The sequence below is a fragment of the Phallusia mammillata genome, chromosome 6, assembly GCF_965637545.1.
Source record: "Phallusia mammillata chromosome 6, kaPhaMamm4.hap1.1, whole genome shotgun sequence".
NCBI classification, from domain to species: domain Eukaryota; kingdom Metazoa; phylum Chordata; class Ascidiacea; order Phlebobranchia; family Ascidiidae; genus Phallusia; species Phallusia mammillata.
Window position 1 is genome coordinate 16,314,598 of NC_137257.1, and position 20,736 is coordinate 16,335,333.

The following is a 20,736-nucleotide window of genomic DNA, read 5'->3' on the forward strand; positions in this document are numbered from 1 at the left end:
GTTTGTAGTAACGGTGTAGCTGCAGAGCTTTAACGTCTAAACGTTGCGCAGCGCAGCTATTTCCAGCTTGGTGAGTATTTTCGCGCAAATGTGCTTCTACGATTTTGCGACTTAAACTCAACTCATTTTGCTTTGGGCCTAAAAATAAAAAACGTTGATATTTTTACAGGGGAAGTCCTTTTTTACAATTTAAGCAAAGAACGAAGAACCAGGACAAAGCGACTATTTGCGATAGAGCTACTGAGTCCTGTGTTAATAGTTCTACTTCACTGTTTGCAACTATTAGTGGGTTAAAGGAGGGCCAGTAACATTCACTATTTGCAACGTGGGGGTTAAAGGAGGGCCAGTAACCTAATTAAAATCCGATGAGCGGTCATCCTAAAAAAAACTTTTAGCCTACTGGACTGGTCTAAACTGATCTGACTCATGGCTCCATAAACTGGGCAACGTTAATTTTATCATGATGACGTAGATTACTTGTATTCTATGATGATGATATAAAACAGTCTTTCAAATTATTCAAGTATATCGTAGTGATGATTGAGGAGTGTTTTGAAGTTGAACAGTTACACAAGCAGCAGAACAATGGAAAAGATTTTGATTCTGAAAATTTGACTGATTTCCTACCCAATGATGCAGATTCAAAACCTGTGAGATATATAACTTACTTCTGCCCGAGTGATATTATCTGTAATTGCATTGTATCTGTCATTAAGTCAGTTTTTACAACTATCAGTTAACGTAGTTTAACCTTCCTTAGCACACTAACTCTACGAAAAAATGACATGTTAGTTTATGACAAATTTTACAGTAGAGTAGAAACCTTTAACTTTATACCAAGGTTTATTGTGAAGGGAAAGGATAAACGGGGCTGCAACAAATCTGGATAAATTCATAATGTGAAGGGGCACAACGTCAGAAATGTTAAACTTTTGTTCTATAAATTAAGTGTTTCTAGCCTTCACTAAATTATTTTTGCAGAAGCTCACCCGTTGGGCCACCTTTTCAGTTGTGGTTGCCTCATTTTGTGGATGTTTGCCTTATGGATATGCCCTTGGTTCAGTTAACTCTGCTGCTGTTCCCATAAAGTCATTTATTGGAAGCCAGTATATGGTAAATGTGATAAAATCAACCATTACTCGTGTTTATTAAAATCTACAGTATTTTAAAATGGCAGCTGTGCATTTCCTATTAATGGTATATTGGTTAATATATTACATGGTGTTAATATAACTTTATCATAAAAATAACTCAATATCATTTAATATGAACAAATTGAGATATGTAAAGCATTTCTTAAAAAAAACTTTTTACAGATACGGTACAATACAACTGCAAGTCAATCTGAAATTGACACCATTTTTGTTTTTATTGTTGCCTCTTTTCCAGTTGGTGGTATATGTGGGTGCTTTTTGGTCCCGCCCATGGTTAATCAATTTGGAAAGCTGGTAAGTGCAATTGACTGGTTGGTGTATTTTTTCAAGTTTTACCACTTCCATTTATTTCCATGTTATTGTAACTTTTTGTTCTAAATCTCCTTTATTGTGTTTCATACAGCGCTCAATGGCATATCTTCATGCATGCACAACTATTGCTGCCATTCTAATGGGTTTAAGTGAAGTTATGATGTCATATGAAATTATCATCATTGGAAGATTTGTTGTAGGTTGTGTTACTTCTTCTGCCGGTACAGGTGAGTGTGGTACAGTGTTTTTTTTAAGGTGTTTTGGGGGACCGAAACGGTCGGTTTCTCAAAATTTGCCAGTAGCCTAATAAATAATTCGTTTAAGCAAATATGGCTATTTTTTGGTATTTAAATGAAACACTTGCAGTCTCTTAAAACTACTTAGCGGTCACCCAAACCAAACCTTAAAAAAAACCTGAGTGTGGATATAAATCTGAAATATTAATACATATTTCCCACTCAATCGATTTTGGTCTTTTGTGAAACAAATTGCAAGTTTTTCCTTACTGAACCTTCCCAAAACAGCCATTTAGCGGTACATGTTGCCTGACTTTTTTGCGACAACCATTATTTGTTTTGTTTGTAAGCAAACTAATGCACTTCATACAGTTTTAAAATTGTTTGACCTTCTTTTTGAGGTATCTCTCCAATGTATTCAGTGGAAGTTGTGCCAAAGGAGTGGAGAGGGACGTTTGGTGGACTCGTTTCATTTTTTATAAGTTTTGGGGTTTTTGTCTCAAACACACTTGGCTTATCACAAGTAAGGCTGTGAAATATAGAAACTAAAAATTGAGCATATAAGAATATTCATGGCATACAAGAATGTGTAATTGTTGGTACATGCTTTTGTTTTTGCTCTGCTCGAGTGGTGGATTTCTTTGACCAAAAAGGCAAAAATGAATGGCCATAGTTCATTTTTACCGATCCTGTAGTTGCCAGAAGATATATGCCCTGCAAGTATCTAGTGCAGGGGTGGGCAAACTTTTCAGTGCAAGGGCCACATTCAAAAGTTTATAATCTTATGGGGCCGCATAGTATTTCACCAACGGACGCCAATTGCTTGCTTGTTTTTTGTTTTAAAATAACTGATGGAAAGAATTTGGCGTCAACAGTGCAAAGTGGGCTGTAATTGAAAACGTGAATCGCTTTTACTTTTATCGAACGAAGAAATTGTGTTAAGTGACGATTTGCATAATAAAGTGGCAGAAACAACAGGCCAAAGTACGTAAAAAGTATCTGTGTTTCGTTTCAAAGTATGGTACAGGTACAGATACTGCACATGGTATAGGTATCGGCAAGTCGCACCCCCGGGATTTTTTAAACTCTACGCCTGTGCTAATAATACTATTCAACGTTACTCGGAAACTTTCTCTTTAAAATTTACTAACATTTGGCGGGCCGCATAAACTCCTTTGCCGGGCCGCATGCGGCCCGCGGGCCGTAGTTTGCCCACCCCTGATCTTGTGTAAAGACCTAGAAAGAAATGGCCATTTGGTATAAACCATACAAGCTTCATGCTGTACCTTAAGATGCAATGATGTCATGTTAACAAACTTACTTTTCATGCTTATATCATTGCCTACATATAAAACTAGTATATTCATGTTTCTCCGAGTCAACTCAAACTGAGTTAGACCCCAACCCATGTTGTTTAATGAAAAATGAGTCTTTGTTGTTGGTACTTAACTGCTTGTGAAGATGCGTCCACGAACCTCAGTATTGCCCTTATTGTATGGTAACATTTCAAAATGCCACGCTGAGTAGGGAACTTATTGGCAGGCTGGCAACCATCGCCGATGCAACTTTAAAACCCCTATCTTAAACGATAATGAAACACAATTATTTTGTTGTGGTAACCACTGTTAACCTAGTAGCAAAAACATATGTAAACATGCCAAATGCGTTTTACCGGACGACTTCCGCGTGAGAATCCGGTTGATTCTGCCCAATATTCGGTTTCGTCTGAACCCAAAATTAAGCCGATTCCGTACATGTCTGGCTTGAACTAACATAACCTCCTGTTATCAAATACGAACCACATATTTAGATGCGAATTTAAAAGATTTGAAGTTCTACTGTTAAGATCTGTGTGTATCGTGTCTGATATATAACGTCAATTAATAACAAATAACAGAACGTTCCTTTTAGTATTATTCCACCATTATCAAGCATTCATTTATTTCTCTGTTGCATTTTAGGTGTTAGGAAACCCCGATCATTGGCCGGTTTTACTGGCCCTGATAGGTTTCCCAGGACTTCTATATTTGATATGCTGCACGTTTCTGGCGAACAGTCCGAGGTTATTGCACAAGCATGCGTTTGTGCTTGCAGCTTGCAATCATGGTGTTAGATCGGTTATGTTTCAAATTTTGTTCCTGCATGTATTCTGCTCTGAATTTTCATGCCACAACTTTTAGGGTGTGGTGTTGCACGGTGTTTTTTTGCATTTTTGGAACACTAATCGCTTTAAGGTTCATATGGGAACATCCACAACGGTTTCGTAAACACTAAACAATTGAAATTCAAAGAGCTGCAAAGCGTTTTAAAACCTTCATTGCTTTTCCCAATAAAATATTTGATTTCTTTTATGTGCGATAGGTCACTTGCACTTTTTTCCTATTTACTATTGTACAGATTTCTCCTAAATGTACCATCTCTCCCTGACCAGTGTTTCAGGATGAGAATCACTGGTTTTGTTTCGATTGTGTTTACAATTTAAAATCCTATTTTTTACTAATCAAAAGTGTATGATGTAGTAGTTTTAGTTTCTTTTCAGCATGGCTTACTTGATTTGGGTGTTAATTTTTCCGCGCCTATGCCATCAAAGAGCAAAATAGCACGCTTGGCGATGTGCCTCTTAGTTCTTCTTTTTATTTGCTTGGTAGACTTGATGCTAATTTGTGAACAATCACGTTTTGTATAGAGGTGTGGCAATCGACCTGATGGACAAAAGTTTATAAAAAAGACACTTGAAAGCTAAACTTCGTGGAAATGTTTAATTTCATTTTGCAATATTAGGACTTTGTATCTGACGAAAGGTGACACTTTCGGCGCCGAAGAGCTGCTTAAAAAGCTTCGTAACTCGGACGATGTCGGTGACGAAATGGAAATTCTGGCAAAGGAAAAACGTGAACAGGAATCAACATCACTTATGACTGTGCTGGAGGTTAATTACTGCTTTTATTTCACAAAACAAATCAAAATAATATCTGTAAACAAGTAGCAATTTACGTTTTAACATATCATGCATACGTGTCAGCATGCATTTTTTATTGCCTTGATGTAAAATGGAGCATGTAGCTTTATGTAATGCATCATTTAGTGTAGAATTATTACATTGGCCCTAATGATCAGCCTTTTTACGTGTTGCCGATTTGGGCATTATGTTACGTAATAGTACGCATACTACACTTTATTTTCGATGCATAATTCCTCAGTTTGCACCTACCACTTAAGTGCACAAAATCCGCTCAGATTCAAGTTGCGAACGTTACTTTGATACTATTGTGCATTCATGCTTTCATTAATCACCTATGCATTTTTGCAGCTGTTTCGGTCAGGTACGTTACGTCACCAAGTCGTGGCCACTTTGGTTGTTTCTTTGAGTCAACAGTTGTCGGGACTTAACGGGGTGGTGATCTACATGAACCAGCTTTTTGGACTTGCTGGAGTACCTGAAAATGTTGTTCCATTTTGCTCCATCGCCAGTACTGCGCTTTTGTCCTTTTCAACTCTTGGAACGGTAGGTATGAACTTAACGGGTATTGCTGCATAACACACAACTAAACGATGTGTTATGCAGCACTCATTCCACCCGCTATTTGTGCTAGTCGGTGACAAACACCGAGACCAAACAACCTTCCCTTACATACCAGCTTTTTTTGTTTGTGCGCTGACTAACTTGTTTTTTTTTTTCAACACGTTCAAAACGTGCTGAACATTTTAAATCTTTCCTTTTTCCAGGTGTAACGTTACATTTCTTAAGTCACAAATTCACACTACAATTTAATTTCCGTTTCAAACCACCATTTGTTAACGAAGTTACTGTAGGAAGTGCATCAACTCCTTATCCCAGCTTTTTTAATTTTTCCACTTGTAGTGTTGGAAAAGCTACTAACACCGATACTTAGGCCTACTTCAGTCGCACATTAAACTAATTTTCGATGGTGGCTCAAAGAAGCTCTACCTATAGTGTTTGTCGAGTAGGTTACCAGGCATGAAAATTGAACTATGCATTATTTAACGTTTGAACTGTACCCATGTTTGTGCAGGTTCGGCTTCTTGATAGACTAGGACGAAAACCACTACTTAAATACGGTTTCATGGGACAAGCTTCTTCACTCATACTGTTGACTATCACAGCTGAAATAAAAACAGAAGCTACTTGGCTTCCCTACCTCTCTCTTATATTTGCTTCAGGTACAAAACCGTAAAAATCAATTACTCGCAGTATTCTTTACATTGACCTCCTTGCGCTTATTAAAATGCCGTTTTTGGCAGGTTTTTGTCCAATAATATGTCCCGAAACTAGTAATAAACTCCTCTTTTCAGGTCTACGACGTCTACTGTAACTAATCCTTAAGTATGCAATTTGGTTTTAAAAAGTTCATAACCCACACTCCACATAACAAAACAAATGAGGTCTATGTTGTGTATATGTTGGGTTTATTCCAGTTTATTTCTAGTATTTCTCGTCTCATTTGCCGTTGGACCAGGACCAGTGACTCTTCTGCTGGTATCAGAAATCTTTCCACAACGATCCCGTCCTGCCGCTATCACTTTGTCATGTGTTAGTATTTTCTTTGGCTTCGCCGTTACAGTTATTGTCTGGCCTTACATGCAGGTAGGTCTAAAATCATTTAATTTGATCTGGGCTATTTATATGAGTTGGCTCTGTGTTAAGAGCTTGCTAGCTTAGAAAGGTTTTGCAATACAAAATGGTTTTCGTACCTTTGGTTTTGTTTCGCAAGTAAAATCGGCAAATACAAAACCTTGTGGGCACGCAATACACTATTACGTTTTTGGTATAACTTATAAAACACTAATAATCAAACTTATTGTGGCCCTTATTGTAAACACTTAACAAAAGAGTTCAATAAAGTCCGGCATTTATTGTTAATTTTTAAAACCTTTGGGGAATGTAATGGTCCTCCAAAAAACGTAAAAAGTGACCTGTTATCTTCTACACCTAAGCAAAGTAATTATGATTTTTGCCCAATGTCATTATAACGTCTATTTGGTCCATTAGATTTTTGCCCAATGTCATTATAACGTCTATTTGGTCCAAAGAGATCCATATAGTTATAATTGACATTTTTTGTGCAGTCGTCTATGGGTGGATATGCGTATTTGCCGTTCGCGTTCATAGCAGTCAGTTGTGCGGTGTTTGTGCATCTCTGTGTGCCCGAAACCAAAGGAAAAACCTTCGTAGAGACTGAACGTGCATTTCATTCTATGCAAATCGATCACAAATGGTGCAAAGGCAAAACCGAACCTGTCGAAATCAATGCAAATTCTCCGATGCACGCAGACACAAGTGTTTAACTGTTTTTCTAAAATTGGGTGCAATTCTCAGACATTGTCGGGTACTCTTGTCCTACTGTCATCTTTGTTTATCTATATTTTTTTGTTTGTAGTATACATCAAGTGGGCAATTTTTAAGTTGTCCAACCCTTTGTTACGCGAAAAAGCCCATGGAGCCATTTTGTGTCCAAATTGATGCACTTTAAATTATTGCATTATCACGCTTAAATGTTTGAACCCAAAAGTTTCATTTAATTTAGTCAATCAAATTCGCGTCAAAGCCCATCAGTTTATAAAAAAACAGAGAGTTTATGTGTTTTTCCCTTTACCTGCTGTATTATTTTGGACACATTATGGCGTCCATGAAGCTGTATCGCGTAAAATGGCTTGGATAACTTGTGTTATATAGACTTTGGTAGAGATTGATCTCAAAATTCAGTAAAACGTAGCAAATAACGTTGTTTTATGAAAATGAAGTGAACATGTAAAATAATTTAGTTACACTTGATTCACACAACGGCCTTATCGAGTTATTAAGTTGAACTACTTGTTGATTGCCCACAAACTTAAAATGTCTATGTTTTCCAACCTTGATTTAATGGCAAATGACTAAAAACTGGCAGTTATTCACGTGCTATATCCATTGAAGTGATTTCTAAACAGTTGTTTTTTAATAACCTAAAGGCAACATTCTTTAAAAGCAGTCGTGTTAGTCGAAATGTTACAACTTATAACCTCATTTGGCCCGCGGGCCCAGATTGCACATCCCTGGTTTAGGCTACTGAAAATATGTTCATAAACTACTTGTTTATCACCGTAAAATCCTTTGCTGTCATACTGTTTATAGTTGCAATAGAAACTTTAGTTTAATTGCAGTTCTTTGAAGCTCTATTTTTTATGCACAAATTCCAGCAATACCACAGCACTTCAAAATACTCAGCGTTTTCTATACACCACTGTCGAAAAATCCTTGAATCCATTTGCTTAAACTATGAATCCCCTTTCTCATGGTATCGTATAAAAATGAAAACCTATATACTTACACACTACATAGCCGATATTTTTATACAATGTCATTATACACCAGAGCAGGTATGATAACCTCTTGCTTCGTTGATATTTATTCTGCGGTAAATTAATGTATTTTTGCCCGACTGAAAAAAGTTCATTAGGTTGCAATTTTTTTGCGCTGGCGCGTATTATGCAAAAATCTTATGTTAAAATGTAAAACCCACAGCCTGTGTTGTGTGCTTTATGGCTGGAGAATGTGGAATTTAATCTAAACGCAATTTTTTGTCATGTGCCTTTAATACGTTTCAACCGCTAGTTCTAAATACGTTTAACCGGATAAAATCTTCGACCCTTCTAATGTAGTCAAGATAAAAGTTCAAAAATAAATGTAGAATCGTCGGTACATCCTATATTTCGTATACTCTATGTTCGACTGCGTCATTTGAGACTGATTGTCTGAAATTTTAACCGTTATTTGTTGGTAAATATGCCTATTGTCGAAAATTCTAGAAATATCAACTTGTTCATTGTAATCTTTCTGTGTCTTCGTAAACACTGTAGTTCTTTGAAGGGTCTAATTTGAAATGTATCCTCAAAAAATCGTATTTTTTAGCTGACCTTTGTAAGAGACAATGTTATGCTTATCTGAAAAAGCTCGTTAGATAACCGCCCGTTATTGCATTCAAGTATACATTATTTTTTTTTGACAACTAACAGATTTTGTACATTAAACACTGTTACTACAAATGAAGTGCTATTTTCCGCTGATGTAGCCTATATACTTTTTTATTTATTTACAGAAATCCTGTTTACCATACAATGTTATTTTATGGTTACTATGTGCGTTATATTCCGTGTGTATATTATCAAAAATTGGTTTGATGTCAATAAAAAGAAATAAACCACCTTGTGAATGCTAAGTTATATAAAGTATAATGTTGGTAAAAACTTGTTTTGAAATGTAAACTCAAAACGATAAATATATATCCTGCATGCGTTATCAAGTGACGGTGTAACAAACACATGGCATATAAACACAATCCACCAACTACAAAGCTAATCACCAAGGTCTGTGCAGGGCTGTTCATTACAGCGAATTCAACAATACAACAACTGATACCCTAGTTAAGGTGTGCCCTAGCCATTGATCCCGGACTTATATCAACTCGAGCCTGAGCGATACAGAAAAAACAAGAAAAAGTTGTTTTGTAACACCTTTTTAAGGAATTGAACCCCAAGGTGCACCACGACAGTTGCTTCGCATTGGTTATAAATGGTAGGCCTAAATGAAAGGGGGAATATGGTTAACCTGAGTCATTTTTTGTTTGTTTGCTTGATGAATAAAAACAGCGACAATAGCACTAAAACAATCGCCAAGCGGGAAATAGCTGCGTAACGTTAAAACATTATAACGCGCAAAAAAGTGTAGGGCACCATTGGTGAAAATTGTAGCCCAAAATTGCACAATGCATTAAAACTGTCAAATACAATTCACAGTTCAATCACAGAGCAATTTGGTATCTGTATTGGCTACATCCTAATAAGGAAACAAAGCGAAAATGAGCTGTCGTGCATTCATAATAAACCGACTTTGCCGAATAGTTTCCCTTGGGAACCAAACGGAGTTTAAATTTTTGAATTGCAACGTGGCGCAGGCGTTAAAGGCACTTTTCAATCAACTACTTGTGTGATTGTTTATTTGATGCACATAAAAGCAGCTAAAATTCCAGCAATTGGCAAAACCCTTATAGGAACAGGCGTTCCCATATCCGTCCACTTTAGCAGATATTTTTTAGTCAATAATCACAGTCTGTAAGAGCTAACGCATCCTGTTTTATAAAGCAATAGTCAGTATCTGAGCCTATTTTTTGTAACTATAACTGCCTAAAATTAAAGTTATGTAACGCAACTAATCAGCATTTTTTGTAGTCGGTGATAACCGCTATATATTGTAATACATTTGTTCAATGAATCTTGTACTTCATCAAAGCATTTTAGTGGTGGTGCTTCATCAAGTATTTTAGTCTTGTTGGGAACTGCTAGTGAAAAGATTTAGTTCAGACTTGAGAAAGTTTTAAACAATTACGTTATAAAGGATTTTGTGGTCATTAGGGGATTTCTGCTTTGGTGAAAACATTGAAACGCGTATTTCATACATATTGTGTTAAGGTTGACAATATTCTGCTTACCTAAGACTGTATGTGGTTCCTTAATGTCAGCTACGACATATAATTACGTTAATAGTAGATGCACCGCACTGAATAAAGCTATACATGACAGTCTTAAACATACTTTAACATTTCTACTTACAACTGTACTCTGCAGCATCAAGATGTTGCTCTGCAATTATCGTGGAGTAGTTGTTTGTCTTCTGCTTCTGTGTTGTTGGGAAACAAATGGATTTGGGTACTTAGACAAGGAATTTTCGGAATTTGACATGGAGATTGACGACGACAGTTTTGACGATAATGAAATGGTGAGATTTAAATGTCCGGTGTCCTAAATCAAGCCATTTACCTGTTATGTCAAAATGGTAATGAATTCGATTGTCAACATCTAACAGTGCTTGATTTAAGCTAATTTCAATGGAAACCAGAAAACTGAGTTTTAAACCAAGTTTTTCAGAACATTAATATTAACAAAAACGAGGTAGTTCTTATGTTTCAAATTTTATCTAAAAAGTGGCTACCTAAACATGAACTCCCAAAGCGTTTGGCGTGCCATGCAAAAATCACATTGCTTGCTAAGCTGCTTGCTAAGGTAGCATGAACTCCACAACAGTTAAAGCTTCAGTTTAGTAATTTGATTTGGTTCATGGAAGTTAACAAAGGATTCAAATTTTACTCAGGAAAGAAAATTGGGTATGGAGTCCGAAGATAATCTTCATCAAGAAGAAGACATACTGCCGCTCAATGATTTAATAGATGATGAGGAAAGAGTCTTAGCCGCGATTGACTCTCAAGATGTAGAGGAGCATTTTCTGGACAAAGATGCTGATGATGTTGAAAGGGGGGAATCAGGTGCTAGCGATGAACATCTTATGGGGAGTAAAGTTACTGAGGATAACTTTCTGGAAAATATGTTGATGGACATCTTGCGTAATTACGATGTGAATGGAATAAGTAAGTCCTTTAATGGCGACTATGTTGAATGCAAAAAAACAAACAAAACTACAAAAATACGACACTTAGATTGTTTATATTCGTAACAAAGTGATACAAATCTTTTCACAGGAAATATGAATTAACCAATTTTGCTGTGTTGGCAACTCAACAAGTTTGAAACTGCAACACTTTGTTCCATTGTTTTTTTTTTTGTACTGTAATGACAAAGATCAACATATAACAGTTACAGGATTTATAATTGTAATTAAAACACATTCTTTGTTTCGGCAGCCACCCATCGTACCAGCTGCCCAGTGTTCGTTAAACCAACGTTGCACGCGAAAATCAACTGCGGCAAGGTCACAACTATGTTCGGCAAGATCAAGTGGTGTCACGTACAATGCAACACAGGATACAAGTAATTTGCCCCTTGCCTTACAATTACACATGTGAATTTTCGCTATGTGGTGTTTTAAATGTCCTACATCATCGTACATACAACTAGTTTTCATCGTTTTAACATTGGTTGAACTAACGCATTTTGTTGTTTGAGTTTAGACTCAAGCACACGTTTCCGCAATACGAACTTTGTGGAAAATCTACTAAATATCGTTGGACCTATGAACTTCGAGGGCTAATTGAGGGGACAGAACGCTGTGTTCCAGGTAGGACTTTATCAAGTGAAACGAATTTGTTTCTCAGGCATCATATAATTTCTGTATGAAACTATTTTCTGAAGTGTCACAATTTTTCTGTAGGATCCAGCTCCCAAAATTTAACAGCTTGCACAACTACGGAATGCTTTGGGACAGGTAAGCCACAAACTTTGCAACCGCCATTATTTATTTTTACATTAAACTCTTGTACTTGTTATAATATACAACCTTTATTTGAAAAAGGAGCAAACAGTTTATTGCTTTTTAGTCATGCACAAAAGCTCAATCCGTTTCGCAGCCAAATTTGTTTAATAGTTTAAATCTAAAATTAACTTGATCTGAGTTAATATTTAAAATCTTCAAGGTTGCTTTACATCATTTAATTCCTTTCAAGTTTTAAAAATCGTTGATATTGTTTGTCTTTTACCTTTGCAGCTTCGTATTACATGAACCGAATCGATTTTGCGGTGAATCCATGCAACGACTTTTACGACTTTGCCTGTGGACGTTGGATCAAAGAAAACCCGATTCCAGCTTTCGAAAACAAACTCGACACGATGGCAATTGTTCGCGAAAGGGTTTTTAATAATGTCGCAGGTAACACACAGCTGCTAGGAAAATGGTACGACTACTAACACAAGAATCAACAGATCAAAAGTTTGCTAAATACCGATAGATGGCGTAAAAAACGCATTTAAAAAACAGTGAGTCTGGGGTACGTTTAGGGCAGGGGTGTCCAACACGTGGCACGCGTGCCAAAAGTGGCACGCAGAGCATTTGAAAATTTTCTTCTGCACATTCAGATGGTAAACATGAGGATTTATCAGGCAATTAATATTTTTCTACTGATTCTTCTCCAAATTTAGTAAAGATTATCAGTATCAAGGTTACACAAACCCACTGATTAAATTGGTCGTTTTTTGAGCCCCGTTGCAAACTATTTGTATCTTGTGTCGCATAAACGGAATAAAATGTTTCTGGAGTATCACAAACAAGTTTACTCGCATTTGACGACATATATTTTTCTAATTAATTAGGGTTTTACATATTGGCAAAATTTTCGGATTGAGCCCATACCGTTAACACGTTTAAGACATGGTTTGGAAAAAGTACCAAACGTTGGCACGCAAGTATATTTTAAAACCAAAATTGGCACGGTGGTGTGTTCGAGTTGGACACCCCTGGTTTAGGCAGTAAAGGAACCAGTTTTTCAGGTTCATCCAGTTGGTATTACTACTATGAAATCTCAGTCCAACCCTAATAGCCCTTACCGAGAGCATTTCAAAAATGCTCTCAAATAAGAACTTACATCAGAGAGAAGTTTCTATTTACCGATGGCGTTAAGACCTCTGGTAATTACTTACGTGAAACAGGTGACTTTAAGGCTGTTTGATTTGAGGAGCCTTTTTATAATAAAAATATCTTTAAAACTAACTTAAAAACTTTCCTACACTTTCCCTTTCTGAAACTAATTCGTCAATGCTCTTTTTGCCATTTTTTAATATTTAGCAAACTTTGTCTGATATGAGTTATTTTTTCCCTTGCCTAGCAAAAAGATTTTTATTTGATCAGTACGATTTCTATTGGATCATATGTTGTTTTCTGCAGCCTTACTAGGTAAACCGTACAAAAAGGGCGAATGTGCTGCTGTAAAGAAGGCGAAAATTGCGTACAAGGCTTGCATGAACACAGGTAATAAATTTCTTATCCTTATAAAAAGGAACTTAAAGTAAAGACAAGAGGGGCTACTGACCCAATGGGTTTGTAAAAGGGAGCTGAATATGTTAGAAACTAACGTTCTAGATTGATTGACTAAGCGGTTTGATATCCAATTTGTTCGCAGCACTTATCGACAAGCTTGACGACAAACCGCTCAAAAAGCTGCTGAAAGGTTCAAAAATGGGTTGGCCTATTGTCGACAAAACGTGGAAAACCAGTGGTTTGTTCGTCGAAAAAACGTGGGCAAAAATACGTGGCCTGTACAACAATCAAGTTTTCATGAAGGTGACGGTAGCAAGGAAAAACGGGACCCATGTTATTCAGGTAACTGTTAAGATTAAGCTTGCAAGAAAGCGGGTACAATATCGAATGTTAATTAAGCATTCAAGTTGGGATTTTTCTCGATTTTGCAACCCTGTTACTTGCAAGAAGATTTGAGTTGAGCCTGGCGATTGTTAAACAATTGTCCTGATTATACAATATCGAATGTAATCCAAGCATTCAAGTTGGGATTTTGCTTGATTTTGCAACCATGTTACTTGCAAACATAGTGTGTCGAGCCTGACTACTGATAAATAATTACCCTGTTTTTTTGATCTGATTTGAAAATCGATTGATTTGAAAACTATTGTACACACCGAAACTGTAACTTGTGATCAATTTTCAGACATGGAATGGCGGGCTTGCACTTCCCACTTCTTACTACCTGGATGGTCGACACGAAGCTGTAAGTTTTTTAAAACAATTTGCTTTATAATCTGCCATTACCGCACAAAAAAGGTTAATATAAAATCAGATATTAGTTACAAAGGAAATTTAAATAAGTATCTAGATCAGACGTATAAGTCGGGCTGGGCTTTTCGGGCCGGGTTCGGTTCAAGGCCGATTTCCGATTTCACACCTTGTGTTCGTAATTTCAAAGAAATGAAATTACCCAGCTAAGTACCTAGTTGCTGGACTTAACCTAATGTCCTACAGTCCCAAAATGACCCATTTAAGCCATTGTATATTATTGTCTATTGTGTACGTCATTTTTTATTACAGACCTGACAATCAAACTTTTTAGGGCCAAAGCAGGCTCTTCAAAAGCGATTCGGGTTTGGGCCCGCTTACATCTCTGATACAGACACATATCTTTATAGAAGGTGTTTTCTAAAAAAAGTAATTGTCAAGAAATTGCCACAATTAACATGGTTATAACGCACAAGATAGTAATAGTGCCAGTTTATTTACCATGTGCCACAATAAGTTTGGCGCGCGGCAGACTTTGGTTGGTAGGCAAGTTTTTGGGCACAGGACTTTCATTAGAAACTACAGGGTATGATTTTCTTAATTGCAGAAATTGAAAGCTTATTACGACCTATTTCGCGACATTGCACTTATGCTTGGAGGTGACCCGAAAACCGTGGCAAAAGATGTTAGTTCTGTAAAAAAGTTCGAAAGGAAGTTGGCGTATCACAAAGTTCATGACAAATATCAACACACGTCAATGACCATCAAAGAAATGCAACTGAAGATTCCTGGAGTGGTAAGAATTTGTGTTTGTTAATGATCTTGTGTTTTCATTTGGAAACAACAAGACATGATATGATTCAGTTTAATTGCTGGTAAAACGCTTTTTAAGCCTAACTAAAAAGCGTTTGTATGTTTCTTTTTCTTTGCTTTATGATTCAAAACTAAATTTACATAAGAATATCCAATCCTGTAGTTTTACGTTTTCAATTCTATATCTGTAGTTTTACGTATGTAACTTTTGTTTTCTTGTCCTTACAATTTAACTATAAAAATGAGTCAATAACACTTGTTATAGAAGGGTCTTAACATTTCCTGTGGACCAACCTTTCCAATTATTGTGTCATAACAAACATTAAAAGTCTTATTTTTAGATGAATTGGCTAAAAACTTTCAAACTCATGATTCTGTCGCACCGCATTACGAAATCAACTGTTATTCAAGTGTGGAATGTGAAATTCATGCAAAACCTTCAAGCTCTAATCAAAAGCGGTGGCAAAAGGTACCGAATGCGTTCAAATTCCCGCACGTTGTACGGCATTTTCTTGTATTTTCATTTGTTTGAAAGGACTGTGCAAAACTACATCATATGGCGACTGGTGAAACACCGAGTCAAGAATCTGAGTTTGCGATTCCAGAAGCGATACTTGATGTATGAGAAGGCGCTATACGGGACTCGATCTCTTACATCTAGGAGTTATAAATGCTCTTCTGAGTTAATTCTATCCATGAAGGGAGCTACAAGCAAATTGTACATCGACAAGCACTTTCCAACATCTAAAAAGAAGGCCGTAAGTATTGTTTATGCTCCTAAAATGTTGGTTAACTTCTAAATGAGTTGCTTACACTATTTTTAAATAGACCCACAAACCACAATGCATACGTATGAAAATAGAAGCAAATATGAAAAAAATAAGTACAACTTATTGTCAGTTGGTACAGGTCATTATTTCACTAATGATGACAATAGTTTTGTCGAAACGTTTGAATAATAAAAGTGATATGTTTTTTGCAACTTTAATGTTTATTTCGCTTTTAATTAAACTGCGTTTAAGTCCGTTTCATGTGCAACTAAATTAGTAAAAAGATTTCCTCATATTTTTAATGTGCCCTCAAGATCGGTGCTACAGTCAGAATTAGCACTATTCCAAAAAACTAATAACAAAGCAAAAAACTACACGTTCTTACACGTAATATTGAAACTACTCGTTAAAGCACATACAAATATTAGTAAGTCTGAAAGTAACATTGGTAGATAAATTCTTGACTAGGAATTGTGAGAATTGTTGACTTAAACGAAGCAAAGTTTAACTGGTGCGGTATACATATTTTTTACAGGCGACAGAGTTGTTTACTTATATCCGAGACGGATTTATTCAACTTCTCCACACCGAAGTTACTTGGATGGACAAGAAAACCAAAGATTACGCAATAAGAAAAGCTAATGCAGTCATTTATGATATCGGTTACAATCCGAAAATTTACCAGAACACTACCTATCTCGACAATCAAGTCTCACACGTGAGTATGGAGTATCCATAGTATCCACAAACCTCCACAAAAAACAAAATCCGGTTTCGGTGGTACTCAATAGATGTTTACAGTTTGCTTTCATCAGGGTTTATAATTATAGCCTACAGTTTCGAAAGCCCGTTATAACATATTAATAAATTAAAGGAAATGTAGTTTAGTAATTAAACTATCCACCAAATGTACAAACAGTTTATCAACTACAAAACGTTTATGTGTTTCAAACTAAGATTGTAGTGTTGATTCCGTTTGTCAAAAAGCTAATAGAGCTCATTTGAAAAGTGCACCCTATTTCCACTTGGTAAAAGTTTTAACAACGTACATTCCATTGCATTTCTGTTTATAGCTACGAGTCAATGTTGGTGATTACTTTGGCAACACATTGCGTGCTTTGACAACCATCGCACAAAACAAGTTTAAGCTGATCGGCCAAAGTTACGACCCAAAATTGGTTCCATTCACCTACAGACCAACCATGGTCAACTCATTCTACAGCAACTCATACAACCGCATCAGTAAGTAGTCAGTGGTCCCAGTTGATTTCATTCCAGTTTCAAGTCTTCTGTCGGTAGCTTTTGTTACATGTATTTCTTGCCTAGAAAGTGACATCAAAATTAAAAGAAGAGGGTAAACAAAGTTAAATTTTCCTATAGTAAACCAATTTGGTGATCAGGTTAATGAAAAGTTTTATAAACTGTATAGAACAAACTAATACACATACCTCTCTTGTAAACAGCATATTTTTACAGTGATTCTGGCAGCTATAATGCAATACCCGATGTACTGGGGGGATACGTTTCCACGGTAAGTAAAAAATAATGAATTTATTTGATGTCGCCGTTGGACCTGTGGTCTTTAATACCCTAAAGTTTGCCTAAACGGAAAATACCGTTAAAGTATTGTGCCAGTCAATAATAGTTATACATCAATTTCTTACACCCCTGTTATATATGTATTTGTTTAAAGGGTTTTTCAATACGGCGCCATGGGCAGCATTGTGGGTCACGAGCTTACGCACGGTTTTGACGACACTGGTCGGCTGTATGGTGTGCACGGAAACAGATACAACTGGTGGTCAGCTGAGGCTGTCGCTGGGTTTAGAAAGCGATCTGGTTGTTTGGTAAACCAGTACAACAACTTCTATTCAATGGAGGCTGGATTGTATGTAAGTGAAGGCATGTAGGCGATCTGCAGTTAAATATTTAGTGTAACATAAAATACGTTAAAGTAACTCCTGTTTAAGCAACTAAAAGCGTGTAACTGTGTGATGCTTTTTCCTATTTTAAATAGTTGCTGTTTTAAAAAATACAAAAAAATTTACTTTTTCAACATGTGCATTCCTTTACTATTTTTGTGATGCACTTGGCAAAATTTGTGTAGCCCGTGTGGGCATTTGAAGTTCTATTTGGAACTTTTGATGTTTTATTTGGAAAAACATTTGGAGTTGCCACAATGCTTTGCAGCTTAATGGAACCAGAACTTTGACTGAGAATATTGCGGATAATGGGGGAATCAGAGAGGCCTACGTGGTGCGTATGACTTTGTGTAGTAATCAATACAGCAGTTCGAGTTAATGGCAACTGTTTAAACATCTGTTTTGTGAAGGCACTTTTCGGTTATTTTTTCATGTGTAGCATTTTTACCCCTAAGCCCCGCTTCTGCTTGTGGGCGAGAAACTAGTTGTAGAAAAGCTGTTTCAATTTTTTAGCAACTAAAGTGGTTTCATTGTCAGTTTATCTGTCTGTGCTATTTTAAGATTTGTGAAAACCGCGACATCGATTTAGGCTTAACACAACTTGATTAATCTTGTTTTGTAGGGATATCATATGTGGTTGAAAGCAAACGGACTGACTGGAGAGCAAATTGAACCAACAACTGGTTTTACGAACGATCAGATGTTCTTTATCGGGGCTGGTGGTGTACGTGAAGTTGTACAATTTTTAACTGTTTTAGGCGAAGCGGCAGTTGGGGCTAAAACCTAATTTTTGTACAAATCCCAAACTAGGCCCACAAATTGTTGAAATTATGACACAAAGTGGTGTCAGGCCTGAATTAAGTTCGTTTTAATGGTAGGTTAAGTTTAAAACCCGAATTACAAGTCACATATTTTACTAAGTTACTTTACGCTTAAATCAATACTTTACTGATAAAAGTATGAATAATATTTCTTACAAATAAATTTCCAGTCTATTTTTTGTTTACTGCTTTGATTTTTATTACAGTATCGATGCGGCCATTCAACACATGCGAGCGCTGTACATGAGGTAAATACCGACTCTCACAGCCCTTCGAGATTCAGGTGAGAATATAACCTAAGGAAAACATCGTGTTACAAGCCAACTTCTGAAATGGTTGTTAAACATTAACTGACGTTATTCTCTTGATCGGTTCGTTTGAATGTCTTCTGGCACGATAGCAACCCCAAGTCTTTCTCATTCCGAAGTGCTTGCACATGTTTGTTTAGTGCTTTTGTTGTGCACCTAAAATTAAAGTACCTATTACCAATATTTATTTTTTTAGGACAGTCGGTTCCTTACAGAACTTTGACAAGTTTGCGGAGGCATTTAACTGCCCATTAGGTTCTTACATGAATCCGATAAAGAAGTGCATCATTTGGTAGATTCTGCGTCAAAAATGATTCACACCCAAGTTTGGCACGTGGTTTTAAAGGTGCTACCAGAAGAGTTGTACAGCGAGTAAAAAAAGAATAAGAATAGCAGTTTATGTGCATTTATATTTATGTTTGTTTGCAAAGTAGTTAATCAAGCTGAGGAGCATTATTGTACTGTTGTGTTTGTGTTGCAATTGGGCTTTGTGATCGGATCGTCAAAATTTTTGTTCGCTAATTATCATTGGATTTTACATGTACAGTCACTTTAGTGTAGTAATGTCCAAACTTTTTCGAGTGCAAGATTTCAGTCAAGGTTTTGCACTTGTCTTGAGATTTACCAAAGTTGGGATTTATCGCTATTTGAACTTGCTTGACTTTGTTAATTTATGCCCGGTCTTATTTAACGTCAATTTTTTCGTGTACAACATTACACACAGATAAAAAAAAAACACAAAGCGACGTACTGTCGAAGCTGAGAACCACTGCTTTATTGCAAAATTACATAACCAAAATATTTTGTCACTTATACTAAACAAATAAAAGCTTGTACGCCTGTCTTCTGCTTATTTTGGCTTCCATACTGTCAAAATAAATGACGGAAAGCAAACCAATAAAACTCCTTCAAATTTCTTCCAATTTATGGGTAAAACGCCGTGTTGGAACGGATGTCATATGATCCATAAGCTTTTTTAAATACCGTTGTGAAACTTTGAATTTCAATGATTTATTTTATTGATTTCCATAATCACGTAAAAATGCATTGTGAAGTGATGTTTTTGACAGTCGCATATGTTTTCTGTTGAAAAGTTTCCATGTAATATCCAAGACTCGCAAATATCCAAGCCTAGACCTTATCTGAACTATATGAGATAAAATTTGGTGAATTTTGATTTGCTTTATTGAGCACTGTTGTTATTTTCGGGTTTAAGAAATACAAAAAGTAATACTTTGCCAAAGTTGAAATTTCATAATTTAGTTGTTATTACAGACTTTAAAAGTAAAGTGTCAGAATACTAAATCTATAAAAACGTCCAACATTAAAATGTGTAACATACATGTTACAATTCGCTACGCGATGATTTAAAGTTTAGATAAGGGTTTGTTTGAAATCAGAAAGCAGTAAATTACCACATTCATACATTCCCACGCATTGTCTGTGGCCAGCAGAATCCAAAATAAATCAGGCGTTTATCAATAGTGGGAAATCAGTTGCAATTAATCGTTTACAAAGTCCCATCAAATTCCTTGTACACAGATTACACTCTGTGTTGCTATTCCAAACGCTTGAAACAGCTCAAATTGCAACGAGGCTGTGTTAAGTATTGTGTAGGAGTTAAATAAGGTTGATCCGCTTCCTTTCCCTGCAAACTGGCGGGCTGTGGGCAACACCAGCTATTTTGCCAACCCATATGGAAGTCCGAAGCGCCGACGTACTGTTTTACAGTCACGTCTTTTTGAACAGGAGTGACTCGCTGGAGATGACTGTTACTTATCTAACACCGGCGCTATTGTTTCGCTTGATGCAGGCTTAACGGACTTTTGAAGAAAAGTTTTCTAGATTCACATTATGGTGCTTGAATGTTTGGCGTTATAGCTGTTATGAAC

General features: G+C 36.4%; 2 protein-coding genes across 2 annotated transcripts; both read left to right on the plus strand.

The window, feature by feature from the left end:
• The first annotated feature begins 333 nt into the window (after positions 1–333).
• On the plus strand, positions 334–8,904 carry LOC145233235 (solute carrier family 2, facilitated glucose transporter member 5-like). The gene is made up of 11 exons (XM_080097927.1): positions 334–650; positions 982–1,113; positions 1,317–1,448; positions 1,558–1,693; positions 2,104–2,225; positions 3,664–3,764; positions 4,484–4,631; positions 5,013–5,207; positions 5,737–5,884; positions 6,151–6,308; positions 6,791–8,904. Exons 1-11 carry the CDS (start codon positions 537–539, stop codon positions 7,007–7,009), a joined length of 1,605 nt encoding a protein of 534 aa, XP_079954053.1. The 5' UTR covers positions 334–536; the 3' UTR covers positions 7,010–8,904.
• Positions 8,905–10,436: 1,532 nt separating this feature from the next.
• Positions 10,437–20,087, plus strand: LOC145234398 (phosphate-regulating neutral endopeptidase PHEX-like). Its single transcript, XM_080099135.1, has 20 exons — positions 10,437–10,475; positions 10,848–11,121; positions 11,395–11,521; positions 11,644–11,768; positions 11,862–11,915; positions 12,195–12,356; positions 13,368–13,451; positions 13,603–13,802; positions 14,146–14,205; positions 14,818–15,006; positions 15,365–15,492; positions 15,559–15,781; positions 16,329–16,511; positions 16,867–17,035; positions 17,270–17,324; positions 17,487–17,685; positions 17,984–18,049; positions 18,338–18,439; positions 18,743–18,819; positions 19,041–20,087. Exons 1-20 carry the CDS (start codon positions 10,437–10,439, stop codon positions 19,138–19,140), a joined length of 2,616 nt encoding a protein of 871 aa, XP_079955261.1. The 3' UTR covers positions 19,141–20,087.
• The last annotated feature ends 649 nt before the right edge of the window (positions 20,088–20,736 follow it).